Below are 24019 nucleotides of genomic sequence, written 5' to 3'. Positions count from 1 at the left end.
AAAATCCCTGGTGTCAAAAATAACTGCTATCTGATTTAAAAAAAAACTGCAGCATAATTGGCAAAGCAACTCCACACTCAATTCTAGAAAATGATTTTTCCTTTTCTTGCATTAGTTTTGATTTCTGTAATTTTATTATGGTTATTCTTCTGTTGTTTCACAGAAATATGTTACTTTAGATGAATCATACCTTGCTGCCACTTTTTTTCTGTGAATGCAGTCTTCTGGCAATTTGGTTCCACTCCTTTCTGACTTTCACAGGAAAATGAAAAGTCTGGCAGTTCTGTATCCTCAGTTGTATAGTTGGCTGTCTCTGCCCTGAATTGTAAAGAATTATATTCACTATCTGTCACTTTGTCCACTGTTTCCTTTTCTTCCATGTGATTCCGGTTGTTGTCATTTTGTTCAAAAAAATATTCTGTGTAATTATGTTGGTGGCCTTCCTGTTTGGTGGGAAAATTACTGTTATTTGGCTTGTCATGGAAGTATTTGTTGTTCTCCTCTCTGCAAGTTGAAGAATCTGCATTTTCATTGTTTCTTTGCAGAATATCCAAAATTGTGGTAAAGGAAGCCTGGGACAAACATTTAGTTGCGGGAGAAGTACGATCGTCTCCCACACAGTCTGCAGAGACGTTATCTGGTTCATGGTTAGCTGTTTCTGCAAAATTTGATTCACTGGCTGTTGTATCCTTCTCATTACATTCCTTAAGTGCATAGAATTGTTGTGAAACATCAGCCGCATCATGGGAAGTGCTATTATTTTGAATAATTAATCTTTGATCAAAAATCCCTGTCTGTAATATAGTCACTGATTGTCTTCTCTTCTTGAATTCAGTGCTATTACCTGTTGTCTTTTTTGTGACATTAGCATCCAATTCAGAAACAGTATCCAAAGCATCTGCACATTCTGATGTTGAATTACCTGCCTGATTTTCCTTAGTTAAATATTCACTTGTTGAGTTTGGTGAAGATGAAATCATTTGAATCTGAAATTGTTTAGTTGTTAACATAGTACCCTCAGATAACTCATTAGGATAGTCACTATCTAAAGCCTCTTCATCAAAACCACTTTCTGTAAAATCACCCTGCTCCTGTGGATCTTCATTTTGCCATGATTCAATGTCCCTATTAGCAAGAGCTTTCAATCTCTGCTCAGGGAATGCATGTGAGCACAAATCTGTCCTGAAAATGTCACTATTGTCAATAAATTCTAATTCAGAACTTGGATTCAGACTGAAAAAGTCATCAATGCTTTCTTTGGAATCAAATCTAAATGAAGCCCGACTGTCACCTGTAAGCACAAGAGGACTTATTTCCGGTGATTTCATGACACTCAATGTGCCCGATGAAGACCAGTGATTGATTCTACTCCAGTCATGGGTATCCTTCTGATTTCCTCTATCCTGAGTGCTGCATTCCTTAAAACACATATAACTCTTAATATCTTCAACAGAAACTCTCTCTGGTTTCCCTTGTTTCCTGGGAAGTGTCTGTATAAAGAAAGGGGGAAGAGGTGTAAGTGAAGAACGCTGCTGTCCTTGGTACAGTAGATTTGGAATTTCCTTCCATTCCATCTGGAAAGCAACATCAATAGCATCTATATCCGGGTATGTTTTCCTCCTTGCAAGATCTCGCTTCTGATAGTTACTTTGAGTTAATATACTTTTTATATTGTCAATACTATTTTTCCAGAAATTTGTTTTATCTTTTCCAAAATAATTCATTGTAGAACTTGTTCGTAATAGTGCCAAGCACTTCTCCGATGTTTGGTATCTGTGGTCACATTCAGATAAACTTGTACAAGTACTCATGGTCCAATCTTGTCTACTATCTTTAAAGGAGCATTTGGATCCTGAACCTGGGAGTGAATTTTCCACCAATTTATCTTGGTCTACATAATGATGTCTCTCAGACCATTCTGATGTAATAGGTAAGCTATCAGTTTCACTTCCATAATTCTCCTGGACTAAATTCATGGCTCCTGGTTTCCTAGTGAATGGTTCCATATCCTTCCAGTCATCTGCAAACTCCTTGGGAGGTGGAATATTCGAAAAACAGTCTTTGTATAGACCTTGACTGGAGGTGTACCCTTCAGATTTAAAACTGAAATCTGACTGTGTGAATGAGCTGCAAGATCCTTTTGATGCTGGGTAACTATTGGAATGCAAGATTTTATCATTGTTATATTCTTTTTCATATATGAAATTTTTATAACCGTCTTGTTTATAAATTGAAATATTATCCCTGTAGCTGAAGTTCTTGTTCCCAGATAGCTTCAGGTCTGTGTTATTTTTTGCTACATTAAATTTTAACGAAGAATTTCTGTCAGTTTGTTGGTCAATGACGTGAATTTCATTGTTTAAAGTTGCAGAACAAAATAACAGTGACTCATGTTTTTGATGCACTGGCCATTCATCTTCGTCTAGCACACTTTCATCATTCCCTATCACCAAAGTTGCTCCACCACCAGAAAGTGAAATATTTTCGATTTCCATTTCAATACTTGATAAAATGCATTTCACATTGGCAGAAGGCTCCTGCTCTATCTTATCAGCATTGCATTTTTTTGGAGGTTGTTGATGTTGCAGATTAATTGTGCTTGCCTCTCTTATTTCAGGATCTACCTGTGAATGTTGTATTGTGACTGTTATTATTTCAGTTGAAGCTGGTTTAATCAATGCCTTAAAGATGATATTGTTCTTTGCTGTGTTTACTTTGTAATCTGATGCATTTGGTTGTTTTTCAGATTTGAATGCACCATGACGATTTTCTCTGCTATCAGCGTCGCTGCTTTCCTCAGATGACTGTGTTACTCCTTCTTCCGGTAGAGCAGCTTTATTTTTTATGAATTTTTCATCTTCAAACTTTTCAGTTGTGGTGTTCAGACAATCAGGCTGGATTGGCAAATTGACGCCTTAGTGGAAAATAGATATGCAGTTAAAAGTAAAGAAAATTTCAGTAGTTTTCACTATTTTACAGTTTATAGACAACAAATTAAAACTTGACATTTGGAAGTGTGGAATAAGTAAAATCATTCAGAAGCAACTTCACTAATTCAATAACATATTTTCTTCTGATATCCTGTCATTATTATTATCTCAGCCATTTAGTAATTGGGGGAAAGCTAAAAATAGAGTTTGACCCACAAAGGTAATGATGCAATTTTTTGTAAGAACGTTCCTTCTTCAATTTTGTGTCAGAGGACAGGTCCAACCATCACTGGCATGGCCTTGACATGGGTAGGGCAAGCAGGCTGGTTTAATCAATGCCTTAAAGATGATTTTGTTCTTTGCTGTGGGGTCCATACCCTGTGTTGTTCGCTCCAGTCTGATTCACATTGGCCATTCAGCCAATGGACTGACTGTCTGCAAAGTGAGGACTGCAGATGCTGGAGAATCCGAGATAACAGATTGTGGAGCATCTGCAGTTCCCATTATCTCTGTTATAATTTTAACCTCACTGCGAAGCCTCTTCCAGGGATGCCTAACCTGAAGAAGTTACCCTCCTCCCACCAGCCCTCTCTCCCGATTTATTTCAGAACCCTCTCCCCCTCCTGCTTTTCTGATGAAGGGTCTAGGCCCGAAACGTCAGCTGTTGTGCTCCTAAGATGCTGCTTGGCCTGCTGTGTTCATCCAGCCCCACACTTTGTTGTCTGCAAAATGAGTCTGAGTTACTGTGGCAACATACGCTTCTACAGGCATGTTTTAATTTGGAGCTGTGGGTAGTGATATTAGAGGTGGTGATTTCTTTCTATAAATGAAAATAAACAGTTACATTTCATAGATTTGTTTCCATGGTCACCCAGGAATCCATCTTGCTCTTTTTGCTTGTATTTAATGTATATTGCAAGGATTTTCAGTTTGATCTTCAACATGTAATGGCATGTTCTGAACTCACCTGCCTTTGCCATTAAGTCCTTATTTTTTACAACACAGCCCATTGTGCTTGTGTCAGTCATCAAGCATCTATTTTAATTCCATTTTCTAGCACTTAGCCCATAGCCATGAATGCCACGCATTTCAAGTGCTTGTGCTTCTTAAATGTCTTGAAGTTTCCCACACTCTATCACAGTTTTCAGGCAGTGAATTACAAATATCCACCAATCTTAGTGAAAGGAATCTTTCCGAAATCCTTTTTAAACATCCTGCTCCTTACTTTAAATGGTTCTCTGCATAAGGGGAAAAGTTTCTCCTTATATACCCTGTCTATAACCCTCATAAAGTTGTATACCTCAATCTGGTCTCCCCTCAGTGATGTCAGCTGTAGGGAAAAAAATCCAAGCCTAATTAGTCCCTCTTCATAGCTGAATTGCTCCATCCCAGGCAACAATCTGGTGAATCACTTCTGCACCCTCTCTAGGGCTCAAATCTTTTCTGTCGGAGTGGTGATCAGAATTGCATGCAGTTCACTGGCTATTCATAATTAATGTTATACACAGCTCCATCATAATCTCCTTGCTCTTTTATTCAGTGCATTGTCTAATAAAGGCAAATCTCCCAAATGCTGCCTTAACCGCCTTATCTACCTGCCCTGCTACCTTCAAGAATAATGAACATGCACATCCAGTTATCTTTTGATTCCTGTACTCCCTAGGGTACTACCATTCAGCCAAAACTCCCTTGCTTTGTTATTCCTCTCAAAATGCATCACTTCACACTTATCAGGATTAATTTTAGGTTTTCACTGTTCAGCCTAATTGATCACTCTGTCTATATCAATAATATAAAACAAAGAACTACGAGGGGCTGGAGATCTGAAACAAACAAAAACAGAAATTGCTGGAGAAACTCAGCAGATCTAATAGTATCTGTGGAGAGATAATAGAGTTAACATTTCAAGTCCTGTGAAGCTTCTTCAGAACTTGACTCAGTCTTTCTCATCCATGAGTCAAAGGCTTTCCTTCTCTTTATTTAGAGAACCACGAACTTTTGTGTCATCTGTGAAATTACTGTGCAGGTCCCTTATATTTGTGTGGATATCATTAATGTATGAGGGATGTCATTGAACATAATAGTTTCAAAACTACTCTTTGACCATCATCCTTGGTTTCCTGCCACTAAGTCAATTTTTGAGTGAATCTTGAAGCTGAGCTTTCTGTCAGAGACAGGAATGCTTATCCCTGTATTGCCAGACTTTACAGAGTATTTCTAAATACTTACATTCCTATATCTTGAACCTGGATAGCCTCATTATATCCTGTGAACTGTTTAATAATTGCAACTTACATCAAACCCATTTCTTTCAATTCAGTTTCTAAGAAGGTGTTTATTCAATTTCTCCTTAAAGTAAGCAATCAGATCAATATAAGCTAATTGTATTGGGCATTTGCTGCTTTTCTTTTCAACTTTGCTACTTTTTTTTATCATAAGTTTGTATTTAGTGGAAGGTAGGGGACCGAGGTATGTAAGAAATAATTGTTGGTGGAGTGTGACAAGTGGTATTTCCAAGAAATCTGTACTGGGTGCTCGGTTATTGACCAAAATATTGAATGAAAGAATGAAGATTTGCGAATCAAAGTTTGCGGTTGACAGAAGGCAGTGTGAATTGTGTGGATGTGAGCAGGTTGTCACAAAGGAAGACAAATATACAAAACAAGTGGGCTAAACTGGGAAAATAAACTTAAAACTGAAGCAATGTGAAATTATAACTTTGGGTTCAAGAAAGATAAATTGTAACATTTTCTTAATACTGAGAAACTGTGGGATACCTGTGTGATAGCAAAGCTTCTGTGTGAAAGATATTATTAAATTGGAGAGAAGAGCTTTATAAGGATATTATCAGAAATGGAGGATTTGAGTTATAAGGAGTGCCTGGATAAGCTGGGACATTTTTACTGGAGCACAGGAGATTGAGGGGTGACCTTATAGAGGTTTATAAAATCATGAGGGGCATAGGTAAGGTGAATTGCAAAGGTCTTCTCCCTAGGGTAAAAGTGACCTGAGGTGCAACTTTTTTCATGCACAGGGTGGTTCATGTGGAGAATGAATTGCCAGAGGAAGTAATAGATGCAGATACAATTACAGCATTTAAAATACATTTGGACAAGTACATGAATCGGAAATGTTTAGAGGATATGAGCCAAGTGCAAGTAAGTGGGACAAGTTTAATTTAGGAAACTTGGTCAGTATGGACAGGTTGAACTGAAGGGTCTGTTTCCATGCTGTATGACTCTATGACTCCATGACCAGGTTCACAAATCAAGAAAAACTAATGCACAAGAAGTAATTAACAGATTTAAAGTGAGGAATGGATGATGAGTTACATACAGCCTTGGTTAAATGCTATCTAGGATGCTGCGTTTAAAAAAATACATTGATTTTAGAGCTGGCACAGACCAAATTCATTGAATTGATACTTGAGTCAACGTATGAGAACAAGTGATATCGACTGGGTTTGTATCTCTTTAATTTAGTTGGTTGAGGGGTGACCTCATCAGATGTTTAAACTAAAACAAGTAGATAGAAATAAATTATAATCTTTGAAGGAAGAACCCAGAAAAAATGGTCATTTCAGTAATGTCTAGGTAGTTGAATTTCAAGAATAACTTTAATGAAAATATTTTATACTCATCTGTCTCCCTTTTTATTTTTGTTATTGCTCCTAAATCAATTAAAACCTGATACATTTCTTTTCTGATATATCAGTTCTCATCTGCAGCAAAAAAAACCCCCTCAGGCTCAAGACATCTCCTTGTGGCAAGCCTGGAAATATATTTAACTCAACAGTAACGACTGAGACCAGGCAAGTGCTGGGATAGGCTTCTGGGCCAATCCTGTAGGGAGTCCCGGGATTGGAAGGTTTAGAGTGAAATTGAGACGGGGAGTGTTAAAATTTCATTGTCAGATGGGGAGGAGTTGTGGCTTCGTGATGAGTTCACAAATTTGGAAAATTGTATCTTATAAATTTGTAATGTTGCAATGTAGCTTTGCAATGAGCTTGTAGTATTGTTCATCTGTACGCCTAATGACATGGTGCACCTCTTTTGGCAGCTGTGATATCTAGTACTGTTCTTAACCATCTCCTATTAAACTGTACCTGTCCGGTACCTACACACAAGAAGGCCAGCCTATGCTTCCATACCACTTGAATGAACCTTTCACCTTCCAGCTTTTCTCTGAAGTGCAGGAGCACTGTAATCTCCCTGGTAAACTCACTCCTGTTGCATTCTCTCTGTTCCACCCTCAGTCCTGATCCCTGGTTCAAGCACAGCTGCCAAAGTGTGGGACATAGTGGAATGTTGCAGCAGTACCATAATGTATATTTCAAGTGTATCAGTCTCATTTCTTTCCTCATCCCTTACTCTTCTAGCTCCTAAGCTCTGACCTTGAAATTGGGACAATGCTGCGGATTAAGACATTTCCATTTAGCTTAATAACCAGCAGATCAACTGACTTATCAAATGAAGTTTTCAGAACAATTAAAGTAGGGAAGCAGCAAGGTTTTAACACTTTAAATATCAAATAACCCATTTGTCCAATAAGGGAATTGGGAGCCAGCTTGACTATTTTTGCCAAATGGGGTAACACTGGCTGTGTGGCATTTATCACCTGGATATAATTGTCCCTCGTGTATTAATTATTATTTCTGTCATGTAAAATGCCTGGATAAGAGTGGAAATCTTCCTGTTTTGAAAGAGATTGTTTCTCAATGTTTCACAGTTCAAAGATTTATTGCATTTAGTTTGATCCTTGTCTAAGGCAGCATTTGAACCTAAATAACAAAGGGAATGAAGAGATATTGGAAGTTTTGGCAGGCTTACAAGTGGAAAGCTCTCCAGGTCGGTTTGAGTTATGTCCCAGGCTGCTGTGAGAGGTGAGGGAGGAAATTACAGGGGCTCTGACACAACTTTTTAACCCTTCTCTGGCTACAAGGGAGGTGCCAGAGGACAACCAATGTAGTTACAATTTTCAAGAAGGGTAGTAGAGATAAACCTGGGAATTATAGACCATGAGATCCATATCAGTGGTAGGGAAACTGTTGGAGAAAATTCTAAAGGGGGGAATTAACCTCCATTTGGAGGGGCAAGATTTGATCAGGGTAGTGAGCATCGCTTTGTCAAAGGGAAGTCATGCCTAATGAATTTGATTGAATTTTTCAAGAAAGTGACATGGTGTGTGGACAAGAGTCATAATGTTAATGTAGTTTATATGGATTTCAGCAAAGCCTTTGATGAGTTCCCACACAGGACATGGATAAAGAAGGTAAAAGCACACCGGATCTGCGGTAACTTGCAAAATAATTCTGAAATTGACTTAGTGGTGGAAGACACTGGGTAGTGGTAGAATGCTGTGTGACTGGTGGCCAGCATCCAGTGGTATACCGTGGGATCAGTGCTGGGTCCCTTACAGTTCGTGAGATATACAAATAATACAGATAGGAATGTAGGGAAGATGATAAGTAAGCTTGCAGGTGACACTAAGATTGGTTGGGTAGTTAACAGTGTGGAAAGAGGCCTTGAGTTACAGGAGGATAAAGACAGGTTGGTCAGATGGTCAGATCAGTGGCAAATGGAATTTAACCCTGGAAAGTGAGGTGATGCACTTTGACAGAATGACAAGATGTTGATGTAGTCAATGAATGGCAGGACACTTGGAAGCTCAGAGAAATGTAGGGATCTTGGGATGCTTGTTCACAGATCCCTGAAGACTGCCAGACAGGTTAATGGGGTAATTAAGAAGGCATACCTGCTTCATCAACTTTTACATAGATTATAAGAGCAGGGAGATTATGTTGGAGCTGTACACCACTTTGGTTAGTCCACAACTGGAGGACTGTGTGCAGTTCTGGTCATCGCACTATAGGACGAATATGATTGCAAAGGAAAGGGTCCAGAGGGGACCCACTGGCATGTTTCCAGGGATGGAGCACTTTAGTTATGAAGAGAGGCTAGAAAAGCTTGTGATTATTATCATTTGAGTAGAGAAACCTGAGAAGGAACCTGATTGCGGCGTATAAGTTTGTGAGGGACGTAAGGCAGGAAGGATAGGAAGCAGCTGTTCACCATTGTTGAAGGCCAGTAACAAGGGGAATAATTTTAAGGTGAAAAGCAGGATGTTAGAGTGCATTTGAGGAAACAGTTTTTCATCCAATGACTTGAATCTGGAATGCACTGCTGGGGAGGGTAGTAAAGGTGGGCAGCCTCACAAGCTTTAAAAAGTATGCTGATGAGCACTTAAAATGTTATAACATTCAAGGCTGTGGGTTAAGTGCTAGATAGTTGGACCAGTGTGGATAGGTTCTCACAGATTTAATGGATTGAAGGGCTTCTTCTGTGTTCTATGACTATGACTTATTCCTTGTAGATTCTTATAACATGACTAAACTACCACCTAATTCTTCACGAAATCTGGGAGGAAATCCTGTTTTCAAAGAAAATGCATTCCTGTCTAAACTACCAGTCTGCTGTATCATAATTCGGATAAAGTCACTCTCCTGGTTTCCAAAAACAAAGAAGGCTTTCATTAAGATACTCATCCCTTCCATACTTAATCCACCTTTAGCTTTAGAATTTGCCTCACTTTTTACCCATCCCAATGAAAAATCCACGTTCCCACAAGTCTCTGTCCCTTGTTCCAGTTTATACTGAGGCCCTGGTTTCGTTGTCACCCCATTGCTGTAGTATTCAATTTACAATCATCATTGTGGCTTGAGATTCATTGCAAAATCAATAGCAATTCTACTTGGCTCAAAGTCTGCTCCGCCACTGTCTCTGGTCCTGGTCCTGCCCTCTTCCAGCCCAAATTCAAACCAGCTCCTTGTGATCCACTCGGTCCTTAGAAAAGGTAGGAAATTATACAAACTCAGTAAAATTGACTCAGGATGTGAAGAGGCAAAATGATGTAGTGAGTTATTATATAGCTCATGTAGAATAAATAGAGTGGGAGAAACATACAGAAATGCACGCAGAATTTGAGGAGTGAGAGACAGGGCTCCTGAAGCAATTATTGAAACTGTAAGAACATTACAGAATAAGACAAAAATAGTAGAAATCACCTTAGAAGTTAAATGTCGAGAAAATAATTTTGTTCATTTTTGTTCACAATGCTACACAAAATTCATCAGTTACTCTAGTCTCAAATTTAAACAATTTAAGACAGTTAGAACCTATCATGTGCACAGATAAATGCTTATTTTAACAAACTTACTATCCGATATTTAATGTTCAATCTTCTTTTTTTATTAACTATATTTTAACATTGAATGCTTACAAATACCATTGACAGCCTACTTACTCTGTTTGGAATTGGAACATTTTCTTTTTCTACTACTTCTTCTCTTTCTTCGAGTCATCTTCTGGTAACTTAAGGACTTTCTAAATTGTCCAAATCTTTAAATGTTGAAAATACAAATAGATGCATCAGTAACAAGTGTATATTGTAATAATCAATAACAAAAGCTTTATTTTTTTCAACAGTTAGTTATTTTATCCAATTAACTGGCAGTAAACAGTGAATCATTCCTGAATCTGAAACTTTTTAAAAAAAAATTCTAATAAATGTGTGTCTTTAGTTCTGCTGGTGTTTACTGTCATGAATGTGAGGTGGAGATTTACTCTTACAGCCAAGCCCTCTTTGACACATTCTTGCAAAGCAAAATTGTGATGCAGGCAAATTGTACTTTAAGTTGACTTTGAAAAAATAACTTTCTATGTTAAAACCAGTCTTGGCAATTTTTTTGTTGTTATGTTTAAATATATTTTTATTGAATTTTCTTCTATATTTATAAGAATCTACTAACAACAATCTGGAAAATAAAGCATGTCAATCAATTAGTTGAACTGTAATCGTTAACCTAACTATTGCAAAGACATATTAGCACTGACATGGAACAGGTTGTGCTAAAAGTCCTGACACTTGTGAGTATTCGGTATTGTTGGATATTTTTGGATCATTTCAGGAATCATACATTGTGCTTTGACTATGCAGAATTGTTAATAACCTCCTATTCTTCATGTCAGAGAATCTCAACTCTAAAATCAGCAATTTTCATTTCCAGAGCAGTTTTAAAATAGGTAAATGTTATTTGCTGGTATGGAACTTGGGTGTTCCTGAAAATGAAAGCAGCTTGACAAAGTTTTCATCTTGCACTCATCCAAGCATTTGAAAGAATTTCAATGTGTAGGGAAAAAAATCTGACACTGAGCCGAGATTGTAAATAGTAAGAGGAGTGACTAAAAGCATAGTGAAAGATGTAGGCCTGAAGAAGGAAAGCAAACTAGTGAGATAGAGAGGTTTGGAGTTAGTATTCCTACGGTGGTGTGGTAAAGGGAGTTAGTGACAGATCAGTTCTAAAGTTGGAAGATTAGAATTTTGGAGAGTTTTATAACTGATATAAGGTATGGAGTTCGATGCATGGGAAGCCTTGGCAGGGTTTGAACATAAGGTTGAGACTTTTGCATGTGAAGTTTTGATGTGGGCAGTCAAGATCAGTGAGCACGAGGGTGATGAATGAACAAAATGTCTTATGGAATAGGAAATGGACAATAGAGTTTGATGAGTTCAGTTTAAGGTGGGTAGGAAGTGACAGGCTGGCCAGGAGGATTTTAGAATATTTGAGGCTGGAAATTAAAACACAAATGAGGGTTTCAGCAGCAAGTGAGTTGAAGTAACGGTATGGAAACATAACATTATAATTTTGGAAGTAGGCAGTTCTTGTGGTGGTGAGGTTATTGATACAGGAAGTTGCACATGATAAAATTGGATGTTTAGTTTTCGAACAACACGTTCAGCATGTAATAGTGGCTAGAAAGGGGCTGAAATTTGGGTTTTCCACAGGCGTCAAGGACTGACCTGTCCTCCCAATGTATAATTAAATTAACTTATGACTCTTCCATAATGTTGGACAAGAAAATTGACAACACAAAGTCTGTGGTAGGTCTGAGAAGAGAGGGTTACAGGAGATTCTGCAACTATTACTGGATAAAAGTAAAAATATTTGATTCACCAACATTCTTCAAGTTCAAAGAGGTCAGGGGCTCAATAGGTTATAAACTAGATACTGATATAGATATAAGGCTAGTGGAAGATACTTTTAAAAATGTAGCAAAGTGTAAGACCTGTCTTCACAGAGGCACTAAGCGCTCACGCATCTGCTGGAGAACTGGCAACAGCATTGTATTGCTTCTTTTGGGGATGGACTTAGTGTCAATGAGCAGAGATGGGCCTTACCTGGGATCAAGCACTAGGATAGAAATCCTGCACCAGCTAGAAGAAACATTGTATTGCTCTGTGTCAGCATTAGGGAGCAGTTTCTGCTGCCAGGAATGCACTGACCCAAGGCCAAAGATCACAGAGGATTCCACAGGTGAGTGACCTTTAGCACGGACCCCTCTGGAAAACTTAGAGCAATTCCAACAGCTTGATTTGGGTAAAAGTAGTCAAGAGGCCAACTATTTTAGCATCTTTTAGAAAAGAAAATACTTTGTAGGCCAACAAGGTAATCATTGTACAGGAATGCTGCCATGAGTTTGTTTACAAGGACTCTACAGCACTATTTATATCAGGTTGCACTTAAAAATGACCTGAGTTGTGAGTGGGAGGAGGGGCACTAAAAGCGGGAAGTTGCAGTATTGGGGAGAGTGGGTCCAAATGACTGCATGCCCTCAAAGAGGGACCAATTTGGGAAATTGGAGCCTAGCACCCAGGCTGAAGGGCTTCTTTGTTAGCCATTGAGTGCCCGTAAATAAGAACTGCATCTCCGAATTGCCCCAGCCCTGCAAAGCAAACTGGGAATGTGCCAGGCTTCAAGAAGCCCCTGGAAGTAGAACATTGTTCTCAATTGGTCACTTAAGTGCCTCGGCTGGCCTCACAATTGGTGGCCAATCAACATTTTTTCCAAGGCACGGTAATGGGAAGATGGTAGGTCCCCCTAAGTCGTACTAGTCCATGTTGCCAGGCTTCTTACCTTCCAGTCTACTCCCAAAGGGCCTTAGGAAATTCTGGTTAATTTTCTGTCATGATTAGCTCAAGGGGTAGCACAGTCCTAAACAAAAATTGTTGAAATGTCAGCCAGTTGTGATTGTTCAGTAACCTGATAAGACCAGGAAAAGAATTGGCAAAACAGTGGGGGAAAGGGAGATCCGCATCTCTCAAGAATAGAATCATTATTATATCACAAGCTTTCAAAAAGATGGTAACTTTGAATTTCACAACATTGATAATGCAATTGTCTCTAACAAATCTATTACGTCTGATTATCTTTCTTACCTGTTAAACTTGAATGTTCCTAAACACTACAAGAGCGGTTTCTGTGAAGATCCATACCTTTCTTGATTTTGAAATCGGACTGAAATTCTGAAGTTGTTCCCTTATTGCAGTTTAATAGATTCCAATCATGCAAGAAAAGTACCCCCTCAAGAATGCTGCTGAGGTTTCGGGAAGGTAAGTTTTCTATGGAGGAATCAAAACTGTGACTATTTGACTCTCTTTTCTTGTTCCAGTTAGTGTTTCTATTTTTGCATCTAAGCCCTGAAGCTGATTACTTGGTTTAATCCTTCTGAGCTTTAGAGGTGTACCACCTGTATCTTTTCCTCTAACTGGTGTAATTTTTTACTTGAAGGTCTCCTTGAAGAGCTATAGAGATATAAGGAATGGTGATAAAGAACCAATTTACATTCCTGCCACATCTGATTATTCTACTATCCTTTTCTTCTACATCTTGTTAATGATCTTTGTCTGGCACAGTGAAATTTTCAAAATGAAGTACACGTAGCCTTACAGATTAAGGGCTAGGAAATGGAAATACAAAACAGCATGCTAAGAGTGATGTGCTCTAACCCTATTCAGCAACAGGCATTTGTAGTGGCAAAGCAGTGTTTTTATTTTTGACCTTAAACTATAATCAAAAGAATTATTTCCAAATTGGTACAAAAATGTGCATTTCTATAAATGCAAGCTTCTGCATATTTTGAGAGATGCTTTTGAAGCTGAAGGTGAATAATGATGATTTCTAAATGTAATGACATTTATGAATTTGAATCAGGTGCTATACCAATTATAAAATTTGCAGAAATTCTGAAGAACCAATATCTCTGTATCATGTTTCTTGACTGCTGTCTGGAATCAAGCTGCTAATTTATATTAGGGTAGCTGACCAGCAAAGCCAAGACTCTGAGAGTGAATTTTGAAGTAAGCATTGGAGACAATGATGCTGGAGGCAGCATGTAATAAAGTATTTGTATATTTCACTTTCTTCTGCTGCTTCGAGGGTCATTTATAATTTGGCAACCTGATGATGCATGCCGCTTGTGGGCTTTGTCTGCCTTTCTCTGGGCCTTTTCAGTCACGGAGTGGGTAGGACGGAAAGGAAAATAAAAACTTGTATTTCTATTACGTTTATCACAACTATTGAAGAAAGTGCTTTAGAGGCCCCAATAAATTACTTTTGAAATTCCATAGAATCCATGGAATCCCTGCAACGTGGAAGCAGGTCATTTGGCCCAACAATTTCACACTAACCAATTAGACCTTGTTATAATGTAGGAAGCATGGCAGCCAGATTGTGCACAGCACATGTTGACAAACTGCATGTGATAGTGCCAGATAATTTGACATAGGCAAGGAGAAGTGGCAGGGAAAATTCCTCTGCTCTTTATCGAAATGATAATTATGGGACATTTTCCATCTACTCAAATTGGCAGTTGAAGTCTTAATTTAAAGTCTCATGCCCATTTTAAATATAGTAGCACCCATTTTCATTTTTATACTTGAGTCCTGGGCTAGAATTTTATTGTGAAGACAGTGGCCCCAATTCCCAGTTTAGCAATCTGGGGCAAGTCCACTTCAATGAGATCAGAAAGCCCACCACTGAGTTAGCAGCCAGTAGGCCATTATTCAACTTGGACAGGACTTCCACATACCTCTGTGAGGAAGTCTCATCCTGAAGAACTACAGCCAGTTAAATGCCTGGCAACTCTTGAGCCAAAGTGCCCACCATTGGGACTGCAGGCAGCCTTTGTCAATGGTCACCAAAACCGAATTAGAAAGTTGGTGGGTGGTTCCTCCAGGACCACTTTCAGGAAGATGCCTCCCAAAACTCAACCCGAACAAGCTACCAAAAAGAAGTATTTGCCACTTCAATCTTGAAAGCGTAACTCAGAGGGGGCAGTACTGCTTATTGAGTCATGGCCAACATTTAAGACGGGGAGAACCAGCCTCATGACTGTCATTCTATCACTTGCATTGATGTAGCAATATTAACAAAATAGGTTTGACAAAATCTGCACAGTGTGATTGTTTTTGCTCTAGTGAGCAGCAGCAGGAAAAATGGAAAGGACAGGCCAGAAAATGATTTGTTAGATGAAAAGTTTATGTCTGATATCTGCTGAAGAGGATGAAAATTTTAAGTGTTAGCCTTCAAATGCAAATGCTTCATATGCACCATTAATTGTTCAAAGCCTTAGCCTGTTTGCTGATAACAACTCATCAAACTGTGATATAATCAGTTACAAGTCTATTGTGTAAAGGTTTTAGGACCCTGGAATAACTTTGTGATGATGTCAGAAGCTGCTGCCTACTGGGCATAAATAGCACAGTGTAGACTGAATTGAGTTTGAGTAAAGTTGGAGCACAGCCTCAGGGCTCCGATAAATAACCAGACTTCTGTTATAATGAATGAAAGGCCTTGGGCAATAACCTATCTCCCAAGTTTTAGTGCATCCCTTAGACTTAGACCTTGCAATGTGTCAGTCTGCAACACTTAATTATGTACAACTCTTTGCACTGGAAAAACAACAAAGGTTTGGCAGACCAAGGAATGTTTATCATCGAGTCAACAGTCCTCCAGGTGCAGTTAGTATTTATCTCATGATGCATCCCTGGGAACAGGCAAGCACAGTAGAGCAGAGAATCCTGTATTATTGGAACTACATAAACTGCAAGAAAAACCACTGTATTTTTCTTCAGGCCTTCTTTGCCAAGGCACCTTCCAGAAAGAGGGGCACTATGGTCTTTTTATCATTGCAGTCTTTTGAGTCTGGGTATAAATGAACAATCTGACAAGGATTGCCCTTCTCACCACCAGCCAAGCTATGTCTTAATAGATTATTTGAAAGCCCTAGCAATGAGGCATTCTGCCAAATGACTTAGACAATCTACTTAGGGAACCATCTGACAGGATCATTTACCCACAGAGCCTTGAGAATGTTAAGCACTGGCTACTGCCTGATGGATTTGCATTCAAAAGTGATTTTCTACACAAACCTTTCCACAAGGGATAAGTAAGACAGTACTTTCCAACTACTTGGAGCAGTATGTGGCAATGTGGCCAGACCCTTCCTTTGTAACGTTATTGCCAGGTAGATACTCTAACCTCAAGCTTGGTGCCAAGAAGCCAGAAGGGTTATATGCCTAGCTGTTGTCAGGATGCTGCAGTTGAATGTAATCATTGATCATCTAACACTGCAGTCACTGAGGGAGCATTGCATGGGTAAATAGAACAAAATACTAAACAAATGACTTAAGAGGCTCTGACTGAGGTGACGATTAGCAATTTCTAAAATACATTATTCACAATACAGCTTGTTTCTGTAGCTGTTGGCTCTGAAATAGTAGGTGACAAGCATATGAATTTTATTCTTTGAATGGTAAGGCATTAGATTGAGTTGCTAATTTGATTTGGGTGACTGGGTAGTACTGTTCAGTTGAAGGTACTGCTCAGGAGCTCCAACTACTTAGTGAGGTTGGACCCCTTCTCTAAGTCATCTTTCCTGTTTTGTCGATCTTCATTTTTCCCTTGGCAGGGTAAATTTATTCAACAAACAGCAAAGTATAATTCTCCGGGACACTGATTCTCAAATGCATGGAAGGAAACTAGTTAAGGTGTCCAGGTAGTGAAATTGCTGTCTGAGCTTCCTGAAAATCCACTCAAATTGATCTGTGAATCTGGTGAGGATCAGTTCTGAATCATCAGTCAGCTGACTGGAAATTGTCCAAGCCACCAAGCTGCTAGCATCTGGCTACTTGCTCTTCGTAGTCCGACACTCAGCACAACAAAATGTATTTAAAATGTACTCTTCTCATTTCAGATTGTTTTTTTGACTTTACCTGATTGCTAAACCCCAATATCATCCCCCTTCTTGCTGATGGTAACAACAATAAGGAGGTAGTGTAATGCTTAGAGTATGTTGTTGAGATAATTCCAATTCTATCAAAGTTGTATCAGTCATGCAATGTATAGTCAGTCCACTCAAGAAATATATTCATATTTCAGACAATTGCTCCCAAAGCTCATTTTTAAAAGTCATACAGAATATCATATTGGACACAGATTCTACATAATGTGTGGTGATTGTGCAACACTGGTATTCTCTGGTACAATGCAATGTTCTACAGACATAGCCAGCAGCCTGTCACGGGTCAGAGTGAGATGGGATCATGGGATTGAGGTCATATCTCTAATTTTATGCAGCAATTTATGTCATCAGTAGAAATGTGTTACCTACTATTTGATGTCATAATCATCACCATCAGAATTTCTAATTTCAAACATCATTGAAAGCTATGGACAACGAAGGCAAAACAAAATGCATTCCAGAACTATTTCATGAAAAGAGTGACATTTCCTTGGCCAGAATGTATTGTAAACTAACTGGCTCTAAGTTTTAATTTTATCTGTTGTGACTGTAGCACTAAGACTTTCTTGTCCCCAATATTTGAAGAAAGGTTTTAGGCTGTAAAAAGTAACAAAGAGATCACAGTGACATCACAAGAGGCCGCACCCTAGCAACAGAGAATTTTTTTGAAAAAATACAAATAGTTGTTTTGAATTTAAAACCATATTCTAGAAGGGAATGTTAAAATTTGAGTGATATCAGTTACATTCTAAAAGTATAATAAGTTGGACAATAGACATTTTCCCTTTGTCCCACTGCTTGTGCTATCTGTTGCTCCTGTGTGCTGATAGTCTTTAATCTTGATAGATAAGCTGTACCCATAAGGCTGAAGAGATGACAGATCATGGACTTAAATCAAGAATACTTGATATTCTTAAACCACGCTCGTGGAGCTTGCAAAGTTTAACCTTGCCATGGCGTTTATCAAATGATCGATTGTCACAAGTTCAGCTGAAGGAATATCAGGTAATTAGTATTGTAATAAGTGAAACCTTTACATCCCACACCATTGTCCTTGAAAAATGGCCTACAGATGAGCTGAAGAGATTGCTGAAAGAGATTTTATTATTAATTATTGAGACATGGACATTGCTGGCAAGGTCTGAATTTATAGTCCATCTTTATTTGTCTGGGAGTAGGTCGTACTGAGTTTTCCTTTTGAACCATTGCAAACTTTGGGGTGCAGACACACTCAAAGTGCTATTTGGAAGGCAGTGCCAGGATTTTCGCCCAATGATGATGAAGAAAAAATGGTATAGCTTCAAGTCAGGATGATATGTGATGTATAGAGAAATTAATGTTATGGTTTTCCCATTGTATCTTTTACCCTTTTCCTTCTGGGTGTAGAGGTCATGGCTTTGGATGATGCTGTCAAGAGAACTTGATGAGTTACTGCAGTGCTTCTTGGAAATGGCACATATGTTGTCACTGTGGCAGTGAAGGGAGTAATTGTTGAAGGTTGTGGTTAGGGTGCCAACTAAGAGAGCTTCTTTGTCCTGGATTGTATAAAGTTTCTTAAGTGTTGTTAGAGTTGCACTCTTCCAGGAAATTGGGCAGTATGCAATAACATTCCTGATATATCCCTTGCAGATTACAAGATTACTTGCTATTTATCAGTCGAAGCCCGGAAATGATTCAGGTCTTGTTGCATTTGGAAATGGACTGCTTAATACCTGAGGCATCACAAACAGTGTTGAACATTGAGCAATCATCAGCAAACATCTCCAATTCTTAGCTATGATGGATGGAAGGTTAACGGTGAGGCAGCTGAAGATGTTTTTGCATCTAGGACATTACCCTGAAAGACTGCAGACATGCTCAAAAGCTGAGATGAACCACCTTCCTTCATGCTTTGTACAGTTTCAACCAATGAAGAGTATTCCCCCAATTCCTGTTGACTCCAGTTTTACTGGGGCAGTTGATATCATAATCAGTTGGATATAAGTGTGATGTCAAGGGCGATCACTTTCACCACATCACTGGAATTCAGCCCCTTTGTCCATATTTCAGCATAAGCTGTAATGAGGTTGGGAGGTGAGAAGCTCTGGAAGAACCTAAACTGATTATCATGTGCAGGCTATTTGTTTGCAAGTGCTAATGTCAACTGCTCCCATCATTTTGCTGATGATCAGAAGTAGATTGCTGGGATGGAAATTGGCAGGATTGTATTTGGCCTGCTTTTTGTGTACAGGTCATACACTGATCTATTTTTTGCATTCTTGCGTAGATGTACTGGATCAGTTTGGCTAGAGATGTGGCTAATTCTGGATGACAGTATCCACAATGTAAAAATAGGACTTGGCCTCCATAATGATTGCAGTGGTCACTTTACCAATTCAATTATGGACAGATGCATCTGTGACAAATAGATTGATGAGGATGAAGTTATGTCTGTATTTCCTTCTTGTTAGTTCTCTCACTGCCTGTTGAAGACCTGTCTATCAGTAATGTCATTTAGAACTCGGCCAGCTCAGTCAGAAGTACTGTTAAAAGGCAGTCCTAGTTTTAGTTCCCCACCCAGAGTGAGTTCTGTGCCCTTGTTAACCTTAGTGCTTTCTCCAAATGATATTCAACATGGAAGACTAACTTATTAACTTGACGGGGAATGATATTTGATAATCATGGAGACTTTCTTGCCCATGTTTGATTTGATGCCATAAGATTTCATAAAACCTGGAGTCTATGTTGAGGAACCTTCTTGACTAGATACCATGGTACTGGCACCTCTGCTGGGTATGTCTCTGTGGTGGGACAGGATATATCTCAGGATAGTGAGGGTGGTGTCGGGGACATTATGTCTCAGGAAAGCTTCAGTAAGAATGATTATGCCAAACTATTGCTTGGCTAGTTTTTGGGACAGCTCTTTGAATTTTGGTATAAGTCCCTTGATGTTGGTAAGGAAGAAAGGATCAACAGGGCTGTGTTTGCCATTATTGCTTTGCCTGGAGTCACGGAAAGGCTCACCCAGGTAAGTATGGCAGATTTCCTTCTCTAAAGGACATTAAGTGAGCCAGCTGAGTGTTTCTTCCACAAATGACAGTGTTTATATGACTGTCATAAAGTTAGCTTTTTAATTGCAGATTTTATTGAATGCAAATTTCATTATCTGCTAAGATGCAATTCAAACCATGTCCCAAGAACATTAGCTTGGGGTTCTGGATTACTAGTTCAGTGATAATACCTCTTTGGTCTCCTCAACACAAACAATTTGAGCATCTTGATAATATGGCAGTATTTTAAAAGAAACAAAGTGCACTAATACACTAAATTTTAGAGGCACCATAGAGTACAAGGATCTCCCACAACGTACCAGCACAGCAGCCAGAAAGCTGTGCTGTTCATGGCACACAGGCAGCATGGCTAATAATTCCTCACACATACAACCTCATTCCTTCACCTTAGTGACTGCTTAAACACCAGGTCCCACAGTTTACATGTCCTTAACTATATCCTATCTAAACAACCTCTATGGGTCACAACTATTCTGTCTCCAACACCTGCTGTAGACTCGCAACTTGTCATGAATTGGGAACCATCACACACAGACAAGCATTCCCAAAGATGGTCTTTGACTTAATCCAGTGAAATTGCAAACAATAAGATGAATAGAGGCTGCTCACCCCCATAATGCAAACCAAAACATGGTGACGAATGACTATGACATTCCATGATGCTGTGCTGCACCTGCTCCTATCTCCTAGAACTGGGTGTTAGACAGCTCCTCTCTGGTTTGTAGCATTTGATATAACTGAGCTATGTCAAGGAGAGCTTCAAACTCTCCCGTGTCTTCATTCTGCGCCTCAGAAGACAGCTTATGTTCCCCAAAATCCTCAGCATCCAGCATTTTATCGGATTGCCTGCTCCAATTGGGCAGATCACAGCATCCCAGGATGATGTGGCACACTCAGTCTAGACCACCATTTCACAGATCACCTGAATATTGCCTAACAAGTTTGCATAGCTGGACCGATTAGCTAATCCCCATTGGAAAATGACATTGCATTGGTACTGACACGAACACTAAAGGGTCACACCAGAAATGGAAATAGTGGCCAGGTTCCTGACCCAAAATTGAAACTTTAGCTCTGTTGCTATCTTAACCCATCACACATGCAATGTTTATCAGTTAAATTGTGAAAATGTTCAAATTTTCATCTCTAGGAAAATGTATTTCATAATCATTCTGTTCTAAAGAGTTTTAATATGTTTATTGACATATTATACTTCATTACATTTTCCAGGAGCTCACATTTCTGTCAAAGCATGAAATTATTCGGTAAGTTTCATTTTATCTATAAATATAGAAACAATACAATATGATGCAATTGTAAATAGAAATAGGTGAAAAGGATAAAAGAGTATTGGCCTGTGAAAAAGTGGAATGGTAACTTGACACTTTAAATCTATCAATACATTTGCAATGATGCAGTAATAAGGACATTCTAGCCCGTGGGTAGCCAGATAGATGGAAGAAGACTTATCATAGCTTTCCCGTCAGGAGGAGGAACCCAGTTGAACCTACCTACCTCCTCATGTAGTAAAGCTTGTGTGTATTCCCTATTGAGCTCTTTTCTCCTTTTGGTTAGCTGAAGAATGGTCCACAAAGGAAATCGGAAATGGAGAAGTGAAGTGCAGGGCAGGAAAGGCATAATGCGAAGCTTCAAATACAAATATAATATTCCCTAACTGTCTGGAAATAATGGTGGTTTGACAGCAATGTGATGTGTTGGTCTAAGGCAGCTTTCTCTAAAACTTGTTTAGCTCCTGATATTTATCATATTTTCTGAGGAGTTGTGAAATATTAACCAGTCTTCTCTGAAGTCTCTAACTCAGCAGTTAAGATTATAAATTATTCCTCTAACCTTTGATTTATGCTTTCTCAATTGTAAAGCAGTGCAAGCTGACAGGCTGGATTCTAACAAGTTGGTCTGCACTGATGTATGAGAGGAAGCCACAGAATAATGGTGAGAAAAGCTAGGGTGTGTAATGGTACTTCTTCAAAGCAAGATGAAATAGCACACACTGGGCAGAAAGGGATCAATAAAATTATTCTGTTTTCTTTTACTAAAAGATATTCAATGATTAAGTTACACAGTGATTTCCATAACATAGTGGAGGAATGAGTTTTACTTTCTGCATTTTTTGCATTGTTAGACAATCCCCTCAAATAGGCTTGTGTTTTCACACTCTTATGAATGGAAGATACCAGAAATACTTAGAAGGTCAGGCAGCATCCAAGATTTTCGCTTGTCAGTAATTTCTGTTTTTATTCTCAATTTTCAACATCATCAGTATTTTATTTTATCTTCTTTTGATGACCATGGACAATATTAGTATGCAAGAATGAGCAGAGTATATCTTAAAATCAAACTAATATGTCAGATGTAAATGATACACAACAAAAGAGAAATGAAGTTGAAAGATGCTACCTGCTGCTAAATGTTAACATTAATAATGATGAACAGGGCCGATTCTGTTGTACAAGGAGAAGTAAATAGAAGAGAAGTTAGAAAAGGACGTTCTAAATGTTCTCCATCACCCAGTGGTAAAATAAAGAATAAGAAAAGACGAACTAATGCCTCAGTTACAACTACCAACACAAATCTACAATGTTGGGAAGCACAACAGAAGGTTGAGGAGGAGATGGATAAAGAAATCCAGGTAATATGACGGTAGTCTCAAAAGATGGATGAATATATAGTTGTAACAAAAGCATTGTGACTTAAAAATAGTCTACCTCTTTTTATTGGGGCACAAGCATTGTAATTCATGACTTCCCTTCACCGATTCCAGAAGAATATATAAATCTGGTGCTGACACCTCATTTGCATTATTGCAGCATAAGGTCAAACATCTGTGATGTTGCTGGCCGCTGGTGACTGAGGTGTATTAGTATGTGCTGTTTCCAGCATTCTGTTCTCAAAAGCGGTCCATCCTTGTTAAAGGGATGTCACTCAATAATATTGCTGCAATTTAAAGCAATAAAGAGAATTGTCAGAGCACAAGGGAAGTTCTAGGCTGACAAGGGTTGTGCTAATGGTTTTGGTGGTAGAGGTAGGCAGGAGGAGAAATGTGATAGCACTGAAGGAGGTGCTGGAAGATCCTGAAGGAATGTCTCAGGAGGAAGGGGGAGGTGATGGCCAAGTGATGTTGGTATTGCTACAATAAATCGAATTAGCTCATGTGAGCGACTACAGTCAGTGCACACAGCCACATGACATCTCATACCCACCACACAAACAATACCTTATGCTGCTCAATGCTATACGCCCTTATCACTCCTCCATCAGAACCCCTCAAGCTAAAGAAGCAGGTATCCAACCTCCCTATGCACACCTAGCAATGCCACACACCCATCTCTTGCTACCTCAACCCATCCCTTACTATTCAGCTCTGGCATTCATGTCACTGAAACCATGGTACGCAGTTACTTTTTCCTCTGCCTTGTAGTGCAAGCTGGCATACAAAATAGAACAAATAGGGCAAAACTGACAGAGAACAAGGACACCTGCATTTCCTGCTCTTCATGGAGTGATGGTTCTCAACATCATGGAGAGATTGTTCCTGAGTCCAACTTATATATCTCCAACTTCCATTTCATCCTAATCCTGTTGTCTGGTATGAAAAGTAAACTGGAGATGGTGTGACTATGGACCTCTTGCTTATTTTCCCAAAGCCTTCCCTTGTCCAAACTTCCACTTCTGATTTCTGCTTTCAAACACAATGACCGCTGTCTGCACAGCCACAGAGGTTCAAGAAGGGAGAGAGCAATAACACTGCATTGACAAAGAGGCCCAGCCACTTGCTATGGCACCTACAGCCACCGCTTAAATACTAGCATTTCTTGTACTTTGGAAGCTACATAGAATTGAGGGTCCATACGTAATGAGCCACCAGGTACAGTGAGCA

General features: G+C 39.1%; 1 protein-coding gene across 2 annotated transcripts in view; it reads right to left on the bottom strand.

The window, feature by feature from the left end:
- Positions 1–13426, bottom strand: part of pdzph1 (PDZ and pleckstrin homology domains 1) — a 66738-nt gene extending 53312 nt beyond the window's left edge. The window contains exons 1-3 of one of the 2 annotated variants that reach the window (XM_048526786.2): positions 13206–13426; positions 10233–10327; positions 191–2914 (exon numbers count right to left, since the gene is read on the bottom strand). In XM_048526786.2, coding sequence (XP_048382743.1) covers positions 191–2914; positions 10233–10290 — 2782 coding nt within the window. In that variant the 5' untranslated portion in view covers positions 10291–10327; positions 13206–13426. The remainder of the gene's footprint in view (positions 1–190; positions 2915–10232; positions 10328–13205) is intronic. The other variant, XM_048526787.2, reaches the window with a different exon arrangement.
- Between the last annotated feature and the right edge of the window lie 10593 nt (positions 13427–24019).

This window comes from Stegostoma tigrinum, chromosome 3 (genome assembly GCF_030684315.1).
Source record: "Stegostoma tigrinum isolate sSteTig4 chromosome 3, sSteTig4.hap1, whole genome shotgun sequence".
Classification (NCBI taxonomy): Eukaryota; Metazoa; Chordata; class Chondrichthyes; order Orectolobiformes; family Stegostomatidae; genus Stegostoma; species Stegostoma tigrinum.
The sequence above is the reverse complement of the archived record's forward strand: the minus strand, read 5'-3'. Positions and strand labels throughout refer to the sequence as shown.